General features: G+C 44.3%; 1 protein-coding gene and 1 pseudogene across 3 annotated transcripts in view; one reads left to right on the top strand and one right to left on the bottom strand.

Annotated features, from left to right (window-relative positions):
* Positions 1-1,938: 1,938 nt before the first annotated feature.
* LOC116643670 lies at positions 1,939-7,145 on the bottom strand (annotated as a pseudogene).
* Positions 7,095-16,017, top strand: part of ATP9B (ATPase phospholipid transporting 9B (putative)) — a 248,846-nt gene continuing 239,923 nt past the window's right edge. For 2 of the 3 annotated variants that reach the window (XM_032422696.1, XM_032422693.1), the window contains exon 1: positions 7,101-7,419. In XM_032422696.1, the coding sequence (XP_032278587.1) occupies positions 7,304-7,419 (116 nt within the window). In that variant the 5' untranslated portion in view covers positions 7,101-7,303. Of the gene's footprint in view, positions 7,420-16,017 lie in introns of all 3 variants that reach the window. The other variant, XM_032422694.1, reaches the window with a different exon arrangement.

Here is a 16,017-nt window from a genome sequence, read left to right as displayed (position 1 = left end):
ATGTCTATTATACTGCAATAATAAAAACATTTAATTAAAAATAAATTCAAAAAAGAAAATATCCGACACACATGGGCCACACGGTGGGCTTCGCAGTTTGCAATAAGCATACTCCCCCGTATGAATAACTTCTCGTTAAGCATTTCAGGGATTCGGGGCACCTGAGTGGCTCAGATGGTTAAGCATCTGCCTTCAGCTTGGGTCATGATCCCAGGGTCCTGGATGGAGCCCCATATCGGGCTCCCTGCTCAGTGAGGAGTGTGCAGCTCCCTCTCCCACTGCCTCTCTCCCCTGCTTGTGCTCTCTCTCTGTCTCAAATGAATAAATAATAATAATAATAATAATAATAATAATAATAATAATAGAAGAATTTAAGGGATTAGCTTCATGTGCCTGGCATGGTAGAGACAAAAATGAGATTTCAATACAAGAGTGTATTTCTTCTAGAGCTCTCTTAAGAGATTTCCCATTTTTGTCACCACTGAGACTATGGTATTGTGTTTGGGAAGAGGGCCACTGGTGTTCAGTTAAAGGACAGACCTTGTTAGACACACAGCTGTTGACCCAGAACAGCTGTATGGAGCCCAAACCCCAGCCAACCAAACGGGACTCCGAAGAGTCCACTTGGAGTCTAGTTTATTTATTCTTTAGGCAATCCTTTGAAACTCTCCGTGAGAAGCTAGTAATTACATTTTTCCCATTTTGATGGAATAGTTGAAATGTCTATGGTTCATTACAATAGTAATTGAATGTGTGGTTTAAAGAAAAGTAGGACTTTTCTAGATACATCGGTCTCCATGCACCTCAGCTGACCCTAAACGAGAGAAAGCTCTGCTCCAAGGCCTTGGGCTTTCCAGGGTACAACTGAAGTTGTACATGCCCTATAAATTCCACGTGTGCACACACCCATTCACACACTTGCACACATGCTCACATGCACATACATTTTTGTGGTTGACTTAAATTCTTTCAGAAAATGAAACACTGAAATAAATTCTGCACAAAATATATTTTTTAATTAAGAGCTTGCTGTAATTAATGTGAGTGCATCGTGTGGTAAAATGAATGAAAACTTTATTGTACTATAGTTACATTTTTCTCCTTTTATAATGGATCCAGGCTTCACACGTTAGGAGGGTAGTTAGCCTTTCAAGGGGTGACACGTGGTGTTGGAAATCTCGTACTTTGGTCCCTGTTGGGATGTTGTGAATTCAGATGCGGGGTAGAGAGGGAGGCAGAGCCCCAGAGAACAAAGCAAAGAAAGCATCAGTAGGAAATAATGAGTGCTAAAATGGGTCTTTAACAATGCATTTAAAGACCACTTTTCACAAGATTCATCTTTTATGGTAGTTTTTCTAAAAATTATTGTGCATTACAATAGCAGTCTTCAAACTTTTGTGCTCAGTGACCCCCTAAAAGAACTTTGGAAAAGTATGGATCCCTTCACTGGGCTTGTATAGACAGCTAAACGTTTTCACTGTAACCGGGAATAGTTACAAGTGATGCATTTTTAGCATGTTATATTTACATTTTAAAATGGAACTGTGACATCACCTTTTTTAAAAAAGATTTTATTTATTTATTTATTTGGAGAGTGTGAGCAGGGGAAGAGCAGAGGGAGAGAGAGAATCTCAAGCAGGCTCTGCACTGAGCTTGGAGCCCGACATGGGACTCGATCCCATGACCCTGAGACCATGACCTGAGCCAAAATTAAGTCGGACACTCAATGGACTGAGCCACCCTGGCGCCTGGGACATCACTTTTTAAAAGGTAATGAATGACATTTAAATTCCATGATATGGTACCCACTGTCATCCATTTAAAATATATATATAATGAAGTTCTTCTTTGACATTTGAAAATCTTTTTGCTAAAGTATACTTTTTTAAAACGTTTCACTGAGAAGTTTTTATTGGCCTTTTGGATAGAAATGGGAATTTATCCGCCAGGGAGGATGATCCCATCACACACCTGCTAGAACCAGCACGTGGCCTCCTCTTTGCTGAGTCTGTGTTTGGCCCCCCTGAGGCGCATGCTGCGTTTCTGCCTGGGATGCAGAAACTGGCCCACCCAGCACCATGCAGAACTCCAGGCCACACCTACCAATGCTTGGGTCACATTTGATCCCAGATCGACGTGCTCCTGGATCCCAAAGCCAAAGTTTCCAGCATCGGAGAAGTTATTTTTTCTTAACTCATACTCCCGCACCCTTAGACTTTTCTCTGGATTTCTTCTGCCCTGGCCCAAAGACAATCTTTTCATTTCTCCGACTGCCAAAGGATCTGACGGCCTATCTAGCTCTGGAGAACACAGGGGTCTGGCCTCCAGCTGGGTCAGTCTGTCTCCGTTGTCCCCCACACGGACGTGGAAGCAGAGATTGTGGATGCGATGTTCCCACGTGGGGTTCTCCTTTTCACCTTGATCCTGTGCTGTGGTGAACAGGAAGAGCTAAAGCATAATTTTTGAAGAGGTCAAGTAACTCTCATGTAGATACATAATGTATGTGTGCCAAAATTTTACAAACTTATGAATCAAGAGGAAGATCACGAGGGAAGATACAATGAGTAAGACCTTAAGACAGCCCAGAGAGTTTTTCAGGACCTAGAATTCATAGCTGTTAGGATCAGGTCACTTAGTTAGACACAAAAGTGGTTAATATCCTAAAGGACAATAAACTATATCCTTTGATGTTCTATTTTCTTCCTGGGCCGGAATTATTTGCTTCTCTACTGGCAAAAACCTTCACGCTAATGTGTAATTTCACTAAATTGGAGACCTCTACTAAATAGCAGTCAGTTGAACGAAGTCCATTTTCCCAGTCTTCGGGTGGCCTGTGCCCTTATATGAGAAGAGATGACACGCCAGCCTCCTTTCGCCTTATGTCCAAGCTCGGGCGGTCAGTATTCTCTTTATTCTCTTTCTAAAGCTCAGCTGGCAACTCTGGTTCAGAGGCTAAACATGGCCTTTGGAGCCTGGATTCGAGTTCTGGCTGTGACCCAGGTCAGCTGCGTACCCATGCTGTGGCTCGGGGTCCTCGTCTGCGGAGGTGAGGGACAGTCACGATGCGTGATTGTGGCCAGTGATCACATGGTCTTCTATCCTTTCACTTTCTGCTTCTCCATATGAAGCCTCTTAGACCTCAGGCATATATTTGGATTTGGTTTGTAGTCCAATCTGACAATTTGACTTTTTATTGGTGTACTTAGTCGGTTTACATTTAATGTACATAAACTGACATTCAGGTGTAACTCTACCATCTTATTTGTTTGCTCTTTCCTCCATCTGTTCTTTTTTTGAAAACTCCTTCCATGCCTTCCTAAAGATTAATCAAGTATTCTCTGTCACTCCAGTCCCCTCCATTAACGTGTTATTACGCCTTCTCTCATTATTCCTTCAGGGACTGCTCAAGGGAAGTGCTGTCCCCATAGAAACAGTCCATACCTGCGCTATCAGGGCATGCCCCCCTCCCGTCCCCAGATATTAGCTAGGCCCTGGGCCTCTGTAACAGTGGTTGCAAGCTTTCCCTGTAAAGGGCCACATAGGCTTTGTAGGGCCTCCTCAACTCCACCATTGTAGCTTGAAAGCAGCCATAGATAATATGTTGATAAAATAGCATGGTTATGTCTAAACAAACTATCTTTACCAAACAGGTGACAGGTAGATTTTACCTGTGAGCAGTGTGCTGACCCCGGCTTTATAGCCTCAGCGTCTCTGGGTGGGGGTCGGGGTGGGGGGGCACCTGGCTCCTGGGCTCCACTTGGCTCCAGTACTACTCTTCCTCTTCTGGTCTCTTCGAGCCTGGAGGTGATAATGGCTTCCCATCTACCTGTCCCCGGAAGTCCCTCAAACTACTTTGGTTTTTTATTCCCACCCACACATCTGTAAACAGTTCCTCAACTAAACTCTTCAGCTGAATGCTGCAGCAGGCCGTCCAGCTCCTGCAAAGACCCTAACGGAATTTTAGGCTTCCATCACGCACCTATTCATTGCACTGCGGCCCAAGTCACAGCCAGCAGTTTGCGGATGTGCCTCCCGGCCCAGGAAGATCCTCCTGCAGGGCAGACGCTATGTCTTAGTTATGTCTGTGTCCCCACCATACCGATCCCTCACCTGGACACAAAAGGGGAATGAAGAATCTTGGCTAAACTGAACTAAATTAGCAATGCAGAAATGGAGCCAGGAGAGGTCAGAATTTGGAAAAAAGACTTGAGGGGTTCTTATTTAAAGTGGGTAGGCTGTGAAAGAGAACTATCCAGGAGAGAGTGAGTTAATGAAGGAGGAGAGCCAGAGGATTTGTCTCAAAGTTATCACAGAAGGGAAAAATATAAGGACCTGGTGTTACAATGTTAAGTCTTTAGTGTGGTTGAGCTGTTGCGTTAACAGCATCCTCTGTGGAGTGTGGTTATCTAGCCAGCATTAACCCTGTCAGCTGTGGAGTGCGGTCGAGCACTTGGTGTAACAAATGTCAGCTGTTGAAAGAGGTGAATGTCAGCTGCTGCAGTGAGTCGGAGTAAGGAAAAGAGTGAGCACAAGTTCATTTTGCAAATAGGAGGTCACTGCGTCCTTTGAGAGGGGTGTCCACAAAGTGGCCTGTATTCAAGCCACATAAAAAGCATCGAAATAGCAAACTGGAACCAGAAAGGTGGAGCAACTACTTAACAATAGTAACTTTTTTAAAAATGAGTTTTTAAATTGAGAAGGTAATACATGAAAAGGGTCAAGATGAGTCTAGAATTTAGAAGTTTATGTTGAACACATTGCTTCAAACACATAGTCATAATGGATTTATAAATTATGGGAACAGAAAACAAAAAGACACAGCAGGGCTCGAAAACACCAAAGTTATTGGACCAGAAACAGAGGTGAGAGTGGCTCCCGTCGGCTGGCTTCTGGGGCTGGAAGTTGGCCACGGGAGTGGGCAAGGGGCTCACCCCACAGGCTTGGGTGAGGCTGTCCTACGTGGTGTAGGAAGCTAAACCAAACAACCAACAAAACCCTGTTGCTGACAGCCGCCTAGGGCTTTTTAACAGGGTGGGGGCTTAGGAGTACAAAGACATAGACCCATACTGAAGACCAAGAATGAATACCACTGCCCGCAGACCCTGCATCTGACATGCTCTCCCTGTTATTGAAAGCCTTGACATGCCACGTGGGACCCCGTTCTGGGCTGAAGGTGGAAGCAGCGGCAAGGCCACTGACTAGGGAAGGGTGAGGAGGGGGAGGGGAAGGGGGAAGAACCGGTATCTCCTGCCCGCTGCCCACAAACCTAAATTCCAGGACATCTGAAGAAACCCAACGCTAAGAAAGTTAACAAATCAACAATCAAAACATTTTCTTCTCCTTAGATAATTGAAAGTAAGAAACAAAACAGGCAGAAATGAAATAAGAATAGATGGATAGGAAAAAGGACCAATGAAAATCTTCAAAATAAAAAACAGTCATTGAAATAAATACCTCAAACTATCACAAACAAAACCACCTCCAAGACAAAATTAATAAGGGCTGTTTACTCATTAACTTGCAGCAAGGGAGCCCTTCTGATGTCACTTTCAAGGGTTTTAGCAAGGAAATTAAGTTTTATCAGGTACGAAGGGGAAAAGTCTTGGACTGGGAAGCATCCTATTAAGGTGGGATTTTGGAGTAGAAGAGACTTTTCAATTTGTCTGCAGGTACTTCTGACCATCCTTGGTTGTCTGAAGGGGGCCAGGAAGCAGTGTGGGGAACTTCCAAGAGGACGGACTGTGGGATGCTGAGAGAGACAGGTGTTCTGCAGGTGGCTCCACCTTGGAACAAGTGGGCCATCGGGACTCTTTAGAGTGAGCATCCTCTTGAGAAGTGACCCCATGATAAGGGTGCCTCCAAACAGACTCTCAAGGAGCATTAAGGAAATGACCACCTACTGGGGTGGGTTAGGAGGTCTCCGTGAACACCACCGCTCCGTTAGCATTTCCATCTTGGAATAGAAAACCTATTTGCCAACACACATGACCCTTGAATAACACGGGTTTCTTTCTTTTTCTTTCTCTTTCTTTCTTTCTTTCATTTGAGAGAGAGGGAGAGAGAGAATGAGAGAGAGCATGAGAGAGAGCATGAGAGAGGGGAGGGTCAGAGGGAGAAGCAGACCCCCTGCCGAGCAGGGAGCCCGATGCGGGACTCGATCCTGGGACTCCAGGATCATGACCTGAGCTGAAGGCAGTCGCTTAACCAACCGAGCCACCCGGGCGCCTCTGAATAATATGGGTTTCTATGGGGGTTCTTCCCAATAAATACACATAACAGTGCTGTAAATGTATTTTCTCTAACTTATGAGCTCCTCTATAACATTTTCTTTTCTCTAGCTTTTTATCGTTAAGAACACTGTATGTTATACATACAACACACAAAACGCGTTAATCACCGTTTACTTTCCCGGTAAGGCTTCCGGCCAACAGCAGGCATTGGAAGTCAAGTTTTTTGGGTCAAAAATTATGACTGCGGGGAGCAGGCACAGCTGACCCTGTGTCGGTCCCGGGTCAACCACACCGCGGACAGCTGGCTATATTTTTGATCAGAAGAAAACCTCAATTTTAAAGCATGGAAAGAGTTCAGAGCACATTTCCAAGCTATAAACTAGTAACAAGCTTGAACAACACGATAGCAAAGCTGAGAACCCTCTGGGCTCGACTGCTAGCCCTCTCCTTGGAGGCCACTTACGGGAATTTTATTCCGTAGGTGCGGGACAACGCCGAACACACCTGCGCGCAAGGGAAGCCCGACAAGGCGGCGAGTTAAAGGACCGGGAAGTCCCCGGCGTCCGGGAAATGCAGGACTCCCGGCCGCCGCGGCCGCCGCCGGACACACGCACCTGCTGCGCAGCCCCGGGCCGGCCTCCCGGCGCGCCCTCACGCGCACGCGCCCTCACGCGCACGCGCCCAGCGCCCAGCGCCCAGCGCCCCGCTCCCGGGGGCGGGGCCGCCGGCACACAGAGCCTCCGCGCGCCGCGGTGACGCCATCCGGCCCGGGCGCGCGGGGGGCGGAGCCTCGGAGCGTCACCGCCTCCGCTTGCGCCCGCGCCGCGGCGGCAACGTCATCGGGCCCGGACGCGGGACGGAGCCTCTTAACGCCGCCGCCTTTTGCGCCTTACCTTCGCCGCAAGCTGTCGTCATCAGGCTCCGACGCTCCGTGACGCTATCGGGCTGGGGCGCGCGGGGGGCGGGCAAGGACGCGCGGGCGGTGCCTCAGCCGGTTGTAGCTGAGCGGAGAGGGCGGGGAAAGGCCCGAACTGAGGTGGAGCGAGGAGGGGCGGGAAGGTGGCGGCCGGAACATGGCGGACCAGATCCCTCTGTACCCGGTGCGCAGCGCGGCGGCCGCGGCCAACCGCAAACGCGCGGCCTACTACAGCGCGGCGGGGCCTGGGCCGGGGGCCGAGCGGCCCAGCAGGTAACGACGGCGCCGACCCCCCTCCCCCCCGCGGCGCCCCTCCCCCCGCGCCCTGTTCGGGACCCCCGGCCCCCCGGCGGCGGGTCTGTCCCAGCTCGCAGGCCGCGCACGGTGCTTTCGACTCCCGCACGCCTGCACTCTGGGGGGCCGTCCACCCTTGGGAAAGGCCCGGGACACAGCGTCGGGGCCGGGCGGGGGTCACCCCCAGCTGCGCCCTCGTCCCGGGGTGCCCTGGCCGTCCGACGCCCTCGGAGATGGGGGCCGGCGTGCGGCTGCGGCGCTCTCACGTGAGCCGGGCGGGCGGAGCGCCCATCCCGCGCACACTGCGGGTGTCCGAGCCTCAGTGCGGTTCCGGTAGAGACGTGAACGTGCAGACACGAAGCACAGACCTGAGTGGAGAACACGGCCTGTCACAAAAGCTAAGGGTTCGGCTCAGGTGCCAGGTACAGGTGCACTTAATCATGCGCTTGTTGACCGGAAGTTTTGCTTTTAGCGATGGGAATCGGAACTTTCCAAGGTTAGACTGTTCAACGGGACCGCACTTCGGTTGTACGTTTAGAACATACAGACCTTTCATTTGAAATGGAAGCCTCCTCCCCTAGTTGGTTTCAGCTCACATTTAACTTATTTCTCGCCCAAAGAGAGGAATACCGCATTTTATAAAAAAGGAACTTATAAAAAGAGGAAATACTGCCTTCTACAGTTAATCGAAATTTTATTCCTAAGGAATTGTAGAAGCAATTAACTTTTTTAAAAAAAGATTTATTTATTTGAGAGAGAGTGCGCGTGCGTGCGGGGGGAGGGTCAGAGCGAGAGCGAGAGAGAGAATCTCAAGCAGACTCCCCACTGAGCGTGGAGCCCTAGGCGGGGCTTGATCCCACACCTGAGATCAGGACCTGAGCTGAAATCAAGAGTTGGGCAGGTGCCCCAGAAGCTGTTAACTTTTAGTACAGAAGAGGAAAAAGAACATTTCAATATCCAGTTGCTTCAGGATTCGAGTTTTAGAGTAACTTTTGTTCTGGGCTATTTGAGAAGCTGTAACATAGAGTCAGAAAGTGTGTATTGTCATGTTGTAGAGCTGAATTGAATCGCGGCTCATTTACTGACTGGCTGTTGGATCTCATTAACCTGAACCCCCGTTTCCTGGGATGTAAAATGGGGGGGTACTGTTGTTTTCCTACAGGATGGTGAAGGGTCACGGGAGAACCTGCTAAGGTGCCTGCGTTCAGTGTTTGGCCAGAAGTACCGTTTCTCTTTTCCTCCTCGATAGTACCTGTAACAGTGAGTGCGTCAGTAATTCTCTGAGTGGTTGATTTTGGGAGATCATTATTTGGAAATATGCTACTTATTTCACAATAGGTTTCCATCGCGGTTTGCATCTCAGTTTTTGCTGCAGGTATTTTGAAGCTCTGTCATTTGGTGTGTACATATTTAGGATTCTTACGTCTTTTGGTAGAGTGTTTCTTTTATTACATAATGTTCTTCTTTGTCTCTGGTAATTTTCTTTGCTCTGAAATCTCCTCCTGCTTTATTGTGGATTAATGTTTGCATGGTGTTCGCTTTCAACCTCAGTTGAATTTGAAGTGAGTCTCTTTGTTGGATCCTGGTTTTCCATTATGCACTCTGTCATTCTCTGGATTGGTGTATTTAGACTCTTTACATTTAAGTTAATTATTGCTACATTAGAGCGTAGGTGCTATTTTATTATTTGTTTATTTTGTTTCTTCTGATTCTCATTCCTCTTCTGTTTCTCTTTTTGACTTCCTTTAGGTTATTTGAACTTGTTTTGGATATCTCTACAGGGTTTTTGAGTGTAGGTCTCTGTGTAGTTTTTTGTAGTGTGTGCTCTATTGGGTATTGCAGTATACGTATGTGACTTATCACCATGGGGCGTTGGGATTAGTATTTTAGTCTGTGGAGTAGAGTGTGTAAACCTTACTTGCATTTTGGTCCCTTTACCCATCTTCTCCCCCTACACTTTAAATATCATATCTTGAGTATCAGATGGTGTTACACTTTTTGTTTAAATCATCAAATGTTTATAAAACTCATGATCATAAGGGATAGTCTAATGTACGTACCCATGTTTTTGCTCTTTCTGTTATTCCTTCCTGGTATTCCAGGATTCTTTTTTCCCCATTCTTTTCTATTTGAAGTGCTTCCTATAGCCAATTTTGAAATTTCTTCCACCTTAGAGTGTTTTTATTTCCCCTTCATTCCTGAAGGATGGATGTATTGGATATAGAATTCCTGGTTGACAGTTCTTTTGTTAGCCTTGAAAACTGGTTACTGTCCACCTCGCCTTCATGATTCCTGATGAGAAGCTCACTGCTGCTCGAGTTGGTGTTTCCCTGTGGGTAACGTGTCATTTCTCTCTGACTGCTTTCAACGTTTTATTTGTTTTTCATTTTTACAAGTTTAACTGTGATGTATCTTGGTGTGGATTTCTTTTGGTTTATCTTGGTTGGTATTTAGTAAGAGTTTTTAATCTGTTAGGTTTTGTTTCACCAAAGTTAGGAAGTTTCTTCAAGGACTCTGGTTTCCACTGTCTTCTCTCTCTCCTGCTGCTACTGGGGTGATACAAATGTTGGGTCTTTTGTTAGTGTTACATGATTCCCTTAGGTCCCCCTCCCCCCCAGTTTCTTTTTTCTGTGTTAAGATTATGTGAATTGTATTGATTTGTTCTCAAATTCCCTAATTCTGTCCTTTGTCATCTTCACTCTTCTATTGATCCCATGCAGCAGTGTTTCATTTTCACTAGTGTATTTGTCAGTTTTGTAATTTCTATTTGTTTCAAGAGAGTTTGTTATTGCTTGTTGAAGCATGTTTATGTTTGCCGATTAAAATGATTGTCACATAATTCCAGTATCCGAGTTAATTTGAGTTTTGGTGTCTGTTGATCATCTTTTCTAACTCACACTGTGAGTCTTCTGGTTCTTGGTGTGACTGATGATTTTTTATTTTATCCTGGACATTTTGTCTATTATGTCTGGAGAATGTGGGTTCTGTTTATATCTTTTACTTTAGCAGGTGATTGCCCTATTTAGATTTACCCTGTAGGTCCTGGCCTACATTTGTGGGCTGTGATTCCAGTGACAGTTTAATTTTGTGCTACAGTTTTTGGTGTGCTTGGTTTATGTGGTGTACTGGGACTCTTTCTTGTCTCTGCTTACACTGCTGAGAGGAAGAGGCGATTTCCCCAGGCCCAGTGTCTCTTGGTAAGAGAAGGAACGGTCAGTCCGCGTGATGAAAAGGCTTTGTTGGATGGGCAGTGGTTGTACCCGCTCTGCACGTGCCTGCTGGCTGTTCTGGTGTGTCTGGTTAGGGGGGAGTCTCAGCACCGCTGTGGCCGTTGGAATCCCTCTTGCTGGTGCTTCCTGCTGCTCTGGTCTCTGGTGGCAGAGGAGGGGAGTTCAGGCCCTGAATAGCAGCAGTTTCCTGGACTGGCTGCTTCTGAAGTGGGGCTGTGCTTGGTGATGCTGCCTGGTTTCCCTCCTGGTGAGAGAGGGGCATCTTGGCCCATGGGGACACAGGGGCTTTCTGAGGCTTCTAACCTGTTTTTGTGGCAGGGTTCCTCTAACTGCTGCCGCCCAGATGCACCACTGTCCCTTGATGGGACAGGGGAGTCTTAGGTCCGTGGGGAAGGATGCCATTTCCCACGGCACTTGTTGATCTCTCTTGCTGGTGGTGGTGGACTCTTGCTCCCTCCAGGGGAGGAGTGATCTTTCTGGGCTGCCTTTTCTTGCTAGGTTGGGAGTTAGGGAATGCCAGGCCTACCTCCTTCTTTCTGTTGGGTGAGGGCATGTAGGACGTCCCGCCACTGTATCGTTTCTCAGTCCTTGGTCCCAAGCCCCCCCAACCCTCTTCCTCTTAACTGCTGCCTTCTTACCACCTTCCAGAGCTCTCCTTTGTTTGGCTCTTGCTTTATTTCCAAGCTTATAGTTGGACTTAGGTAAGAGGAGCCGGGAGAGATGGATCTTGACTGGAAGTTGTGCTTTTTCATTATTTTGTGAAGGTTGGTTGTATTTTATCATAATAACATATAGTAAAAGGCTAATGAGAATATACTGTGGCTCTGTACTCCGCTTATTCCTTCCTCCTTACCCCAGCCTCTCACCCCCAAGGCACTTATCTTGGATTCTTCTAGCTGTTTCTTCTGGCATTTAAAATCTCCATATTTCAGTGGCTATATTCCTGACTGTCAACATCGAAAATTACTTTTCTTTTGAAGCCTTCCATTATCTCAACCCCAGCCAGGATAGAATTAGATGCCCCTGCTGCCTCCTATAGGCCCCTGTTCCCCTCAGAGCACAGATTGCACTTGACTGTAAATGTCTCTTTTCCATGAATGGAACGGCAGTGACTGTCAGATTTTACCCCTGATGCCTGGCCTCATGAGATGACTTGGAAAGTGTTCCCTCTCTCCTGCTTTCTGGAAGATATCGAATAGAGTTGCTCTCTTCTTTAAATGTTTGGTAGAATTTCCAGTGAAACCGTCTGGACCTAGAGATTTCTTTTTTGGGTGTTTCAATTTACAAACTCAGTTCTTTAATAGTTAACTAGGCTATTCAAATGAGCTGTTCTGTTTGGGGTGAGTTGTGATTGTGCCCATTGAGGAATTGGTCCTTTTCAGGAAAGTTGCCATATTTATGTGTGTAGTGTTGTTTGTAATATATTCTCTTACTATCTTTTTGATGTTGTTTCATTCAGATATTGGTGGTTTGTGCCTTCACTCTTTTGTTGGTTAGTCTTACCAGAGGTTTGATTTTTTTCAAAGAGCCATCTTTTATTTTTCTTATTTTTTCTGTAGTTGTCTGTTTTCAGTTTTATTAATTTCTGTGCTTTATTTTTCCTTCTTTTTGCTTGCTTTTTTAGGTTTTATTTTTTATCTTCTCATTCTTGTTTCTTATGGTGGGAGTTTAGATTATTGATTGGAGACTTTTCCTCTTTTTTTAACATAAGGATTTTGTGCTGTAAATTTCCCTCTCAGCACTGATTTATCTGTGTCCCACAAATTTTGGCATTTTGTTTTACTTTGAGACTTCCCCTTTGTCTCATGGATTACTTAGGAATGTGTATGGAAAATTTGCTGTTATTTTTCTGTTACTAATTTCTAGCATGATTTCTTTGTGGTTAAAGAACATGCTTCGTGTTACTTCATTTAATTTTGGTGGTTTGTCTTGTGACCAAGAATATGATCTATACTGGAAGAATTTCAGGGCCCAAAAGAAGGTATATTGTGCTGTCATTGGGTGAAATGTTCTGAAATGTTGATAAGATCCTGTTATCTTTGCTAGTTTATGGTCTGGTTGTTCTCTTGGTTGTTGAGGGTGGGTTGTAGAAGTCTCTAACTGTAATTGTGCATTTGTGTATTTTTCCTTTTGGTTTTATCAATTTTTACTTTACTGTTTTGCCAGTCTGTCATTTGGTGCAGACATGTTTGGGATTGCTCTGTTTTGATGGACTGACGCTTTTATTATTTTATAATTTCCATCTGTCTCTAGTAATATTTTTGCTCTGGGCTTTACTTTTTCTGACATTAATATAGCCACTCATGCTTTCTTTTGATTAATGTTTACCTGGCATATAATTTTCCATCCTTTTACTTTCAGCCTACTTATATTTGAGGTAAGTTTCTTGTAGTCCACATATGGCTGGCTTATGTTTTTTATCCACTGTGCCAATCTCTGTCTTATGATTGATATATTTAGAACATTTATGTTCAGTGTAATGATTGCCAAGTTAGGGCTTATATCTGCCATTTTCCTTTTTGATTGCTGTGTTGTTTCTTTGTTTTCTTTTTCCTATTTTTCTGTGGGTTACTTGAACAATTTTTAGAATTCCATTTTGATTTACCTATGGTGGTTTTCCATTGTATCTCTTTGTATAGATATTATTTAGTGGTAGTTCTAGATATGACATTATACATATGTGACTCATCACAGTATTCTGGTGTTGGTATTTTAGCAGTGTTAGTAAAGTGAAGAATCGGTACTTCTTTACATCCCTTTATTCATCCTTACTGGTAAAGTAATTATCTTGTACAATTACATAAATATTTTAATTTTGCAAAAGTACGTAAATATTTCCCTTACATATGACTAGAGTTACACATCAGACAGTGTTAATTTTTCTCTCTCTCAAACATAATCTAGAAAACTCAAAAGGAGAAGAAATGCCTATTATATTGACCCATGTTTTCACTATTCCTGTTGTTCTCTTATTTCTTGAAGTTCCTGAATTCCTTATTATTTCTGTTCTAAGAATTCCTTGCTATTCTTTTAGTGTAGGTCTGCTGAAAACAAATTCTCTTAGTTTTCTTTCATCTTAGAAGGTCTTATTTCTCCTTCATTCCTGAAGGGTAATTTCACCAGATATACGATTTGGGGTTGACAGTCCTTTTTCTATTTTAGCACTTGGAAAATGTTATGCTACTTCTTTCTGGCCTCCATGATTTCTGATGAGAAATCTGATGTCATTGGAATGTTTTCTTTTCCCGTGGGTAAGATGTCATTTCCCAGTGCTTCCAAGCTTTTTTTCTTGTCTTTAGTTCAGTAGTTTGATTATTATGGGTCTTGGCATAGATTTCTTTGGGTTTATACTGTTTGGGGTTCACATAGCATATTGAATCTGCAAGTTTATATCTTTTGTCAAGTTAGGAGTTTTCAGCCATTATTTGTCTAAATACTTTTTTAGTCCCACCCTCTTTCATCTCTTCTAACACTCTCTCTGGAGACACCTTGTGAGATCTTTTCTTGTGTCTTAAATGTCCTGAGTTTCTCCTCATTTGTTTTAAGTCCATTTTCTGTCCAGATTGGTTTCTTTTGTTTACTCTTAAGGTTCATTGATTTTTCTTTGTCTCTTCTTTTCTGCCCCTGAACCCTACGTATTAAGTTTTCAAGTCTCCGTTATTGTATTTTTTTAGTTTTAGAATTTCCATTTGATTCTTCTTCATATTAGCTTTCTTTGCTGAAATAGCTGTTTGTTTGTTTTCATTTGCTTCAAGTATGTTTGTAATTGCCCATAGACACATTTTTATGATGGATATTTTAGAATCCTTGTCAGATAATTTCAACATATGCATCCCTTTGATGTTGGCATTTGTTGATTATTTTTCCTTCAGGAGTAGAGATTTTCCTGGCTTTTGGTCCTTTTTTTTTAAATTGTATCCTGGACATTTTGGGTATTATGCTGTGAGGTTCTGGACTTTATTCAAATAATCTTCTGTTTTATCAGGCCTCCTCTAACACCACTTGGGACTGGGGGGTAGGGAGGTGGGATGAGGTGGTGCTGCCTTGTTGCTGGCAGGTGGGGTGAAAGCCGGGTTCCCTTTGACATGTGGGAGAAGAGGGTGCCCCCTTTACCGCTGGGCAGAGATGGGGTCTGTGGTGCCGTGTGGGGCTCTGCTGATGTCCCCTTGTCTGGGGAGGGGAGGAGTGCCTGTTTATTGCAGCCTCTGGCCTCCTGCAGTATGGCGTGGGGGGCCTTTACGTCTGGGTTCCTGTGACAGTGGTAGGGATGGGCAGGAGGGCCCGGGCTGTTCTTGGGGCTCTCTTTGGTTTATGTCCGTGGTTTTTCTGGCTGCTGACTCTCTGGTACACAATTCGGGATAAATGAGGCCGAAGGAGCGCATTGGAAACTCAACTGTTGTGTAACCTCTGGAGTTCGGGTCCCTCCTGGTCTGCCTCCTTCTCTTCACCTTTCCCTCTGTCATCTCCAGGGTTATAGCTATGCTTATGGAGGAGGGGGGAGGGCGTCTGCTCAAGTCTTGTTCTGGAACTGGCAGGAAGGAGTCATTTACCTTTGTTCTGTTTTTGTCTTTACTCTTTGTATTTGAAAGTCAGTCTTATTATTTATTTTTCCATTCACTAACAAGTTTTGGCTACAGGTCTCCCGTTTAGAGTGTAAAATTCAGGGTTTTATGTATTCACAGGTGAATGCAGCCATCACCACGGGCAGGGTTGGAGGATTTTCTTCACCTCTGAGAGAGACCTAGCGCCCTGCCTCTCAGCACCTCCCGCACCTCATCTCTGGAGGTTTTCTTATTGCAGTGAGATGTACTTAACAAAGCTAACTGTGTATAGGGTACTTTTGACTTAATATATAATAAATCTCTAATTTCATACTTCAGAACTGTAAAGTGAGTAGATTAAAGTTTTATATCAAAATTATGGCTTTTCTAGTATTTCTGTTTTGGGAAATGTGTGCTGTAAATTAGAATACAGCTAAAAAAATAGATAAAAAAATAAAAAGTGCAAATTCAGTCTTATATTTCCAAGAACAAAAGTTTATATTATGAGGTCTTTTTCTTCCACATTGGCAATTGAAAGCTAATTAGTTGTTAGAAAAACAGCTTTGATATGGGCTTTTCTTGCTTTGTGAGCTTTAAAAGGCTTTTTCTTTGACCATATAAAAATGTCTTTTTGTGTTCATAATGTATAAGGAATTGTAGTAATGTATTTTAAAGGTTCTCAGGTTTTCCTTAGAGTGAAGCTACTTTTATTTCATTATAATCATACTACTTTAGGACACAATATATTTAAAATATAGTGATCATAAATTGTTACAACTTGTATAAAATTTTTCCTCATTGGGTTT

The sequence above is a fragment of the Phoca vitulina genome, unplaced genomic scaffold (genome assembly GCF_004348235.1).
Source record: "Phoca vitulina isolate PV1807 unplaced genomic scaffold, GSC_HSeal_1.0 scaffold27, whole genome shotgun sequence".
Taxonomy (NCBI): domain Eukaryota; kingdom Metazoa; phylum Chordata; class Mammalia; order Carnivora; family Phocidae; genus Phoca; species Phoca vitulina.
Note: the sequence above shows the minus strand (reverse complement) of the source record. Positions and strands in the feature narration are given on the sequence as shown.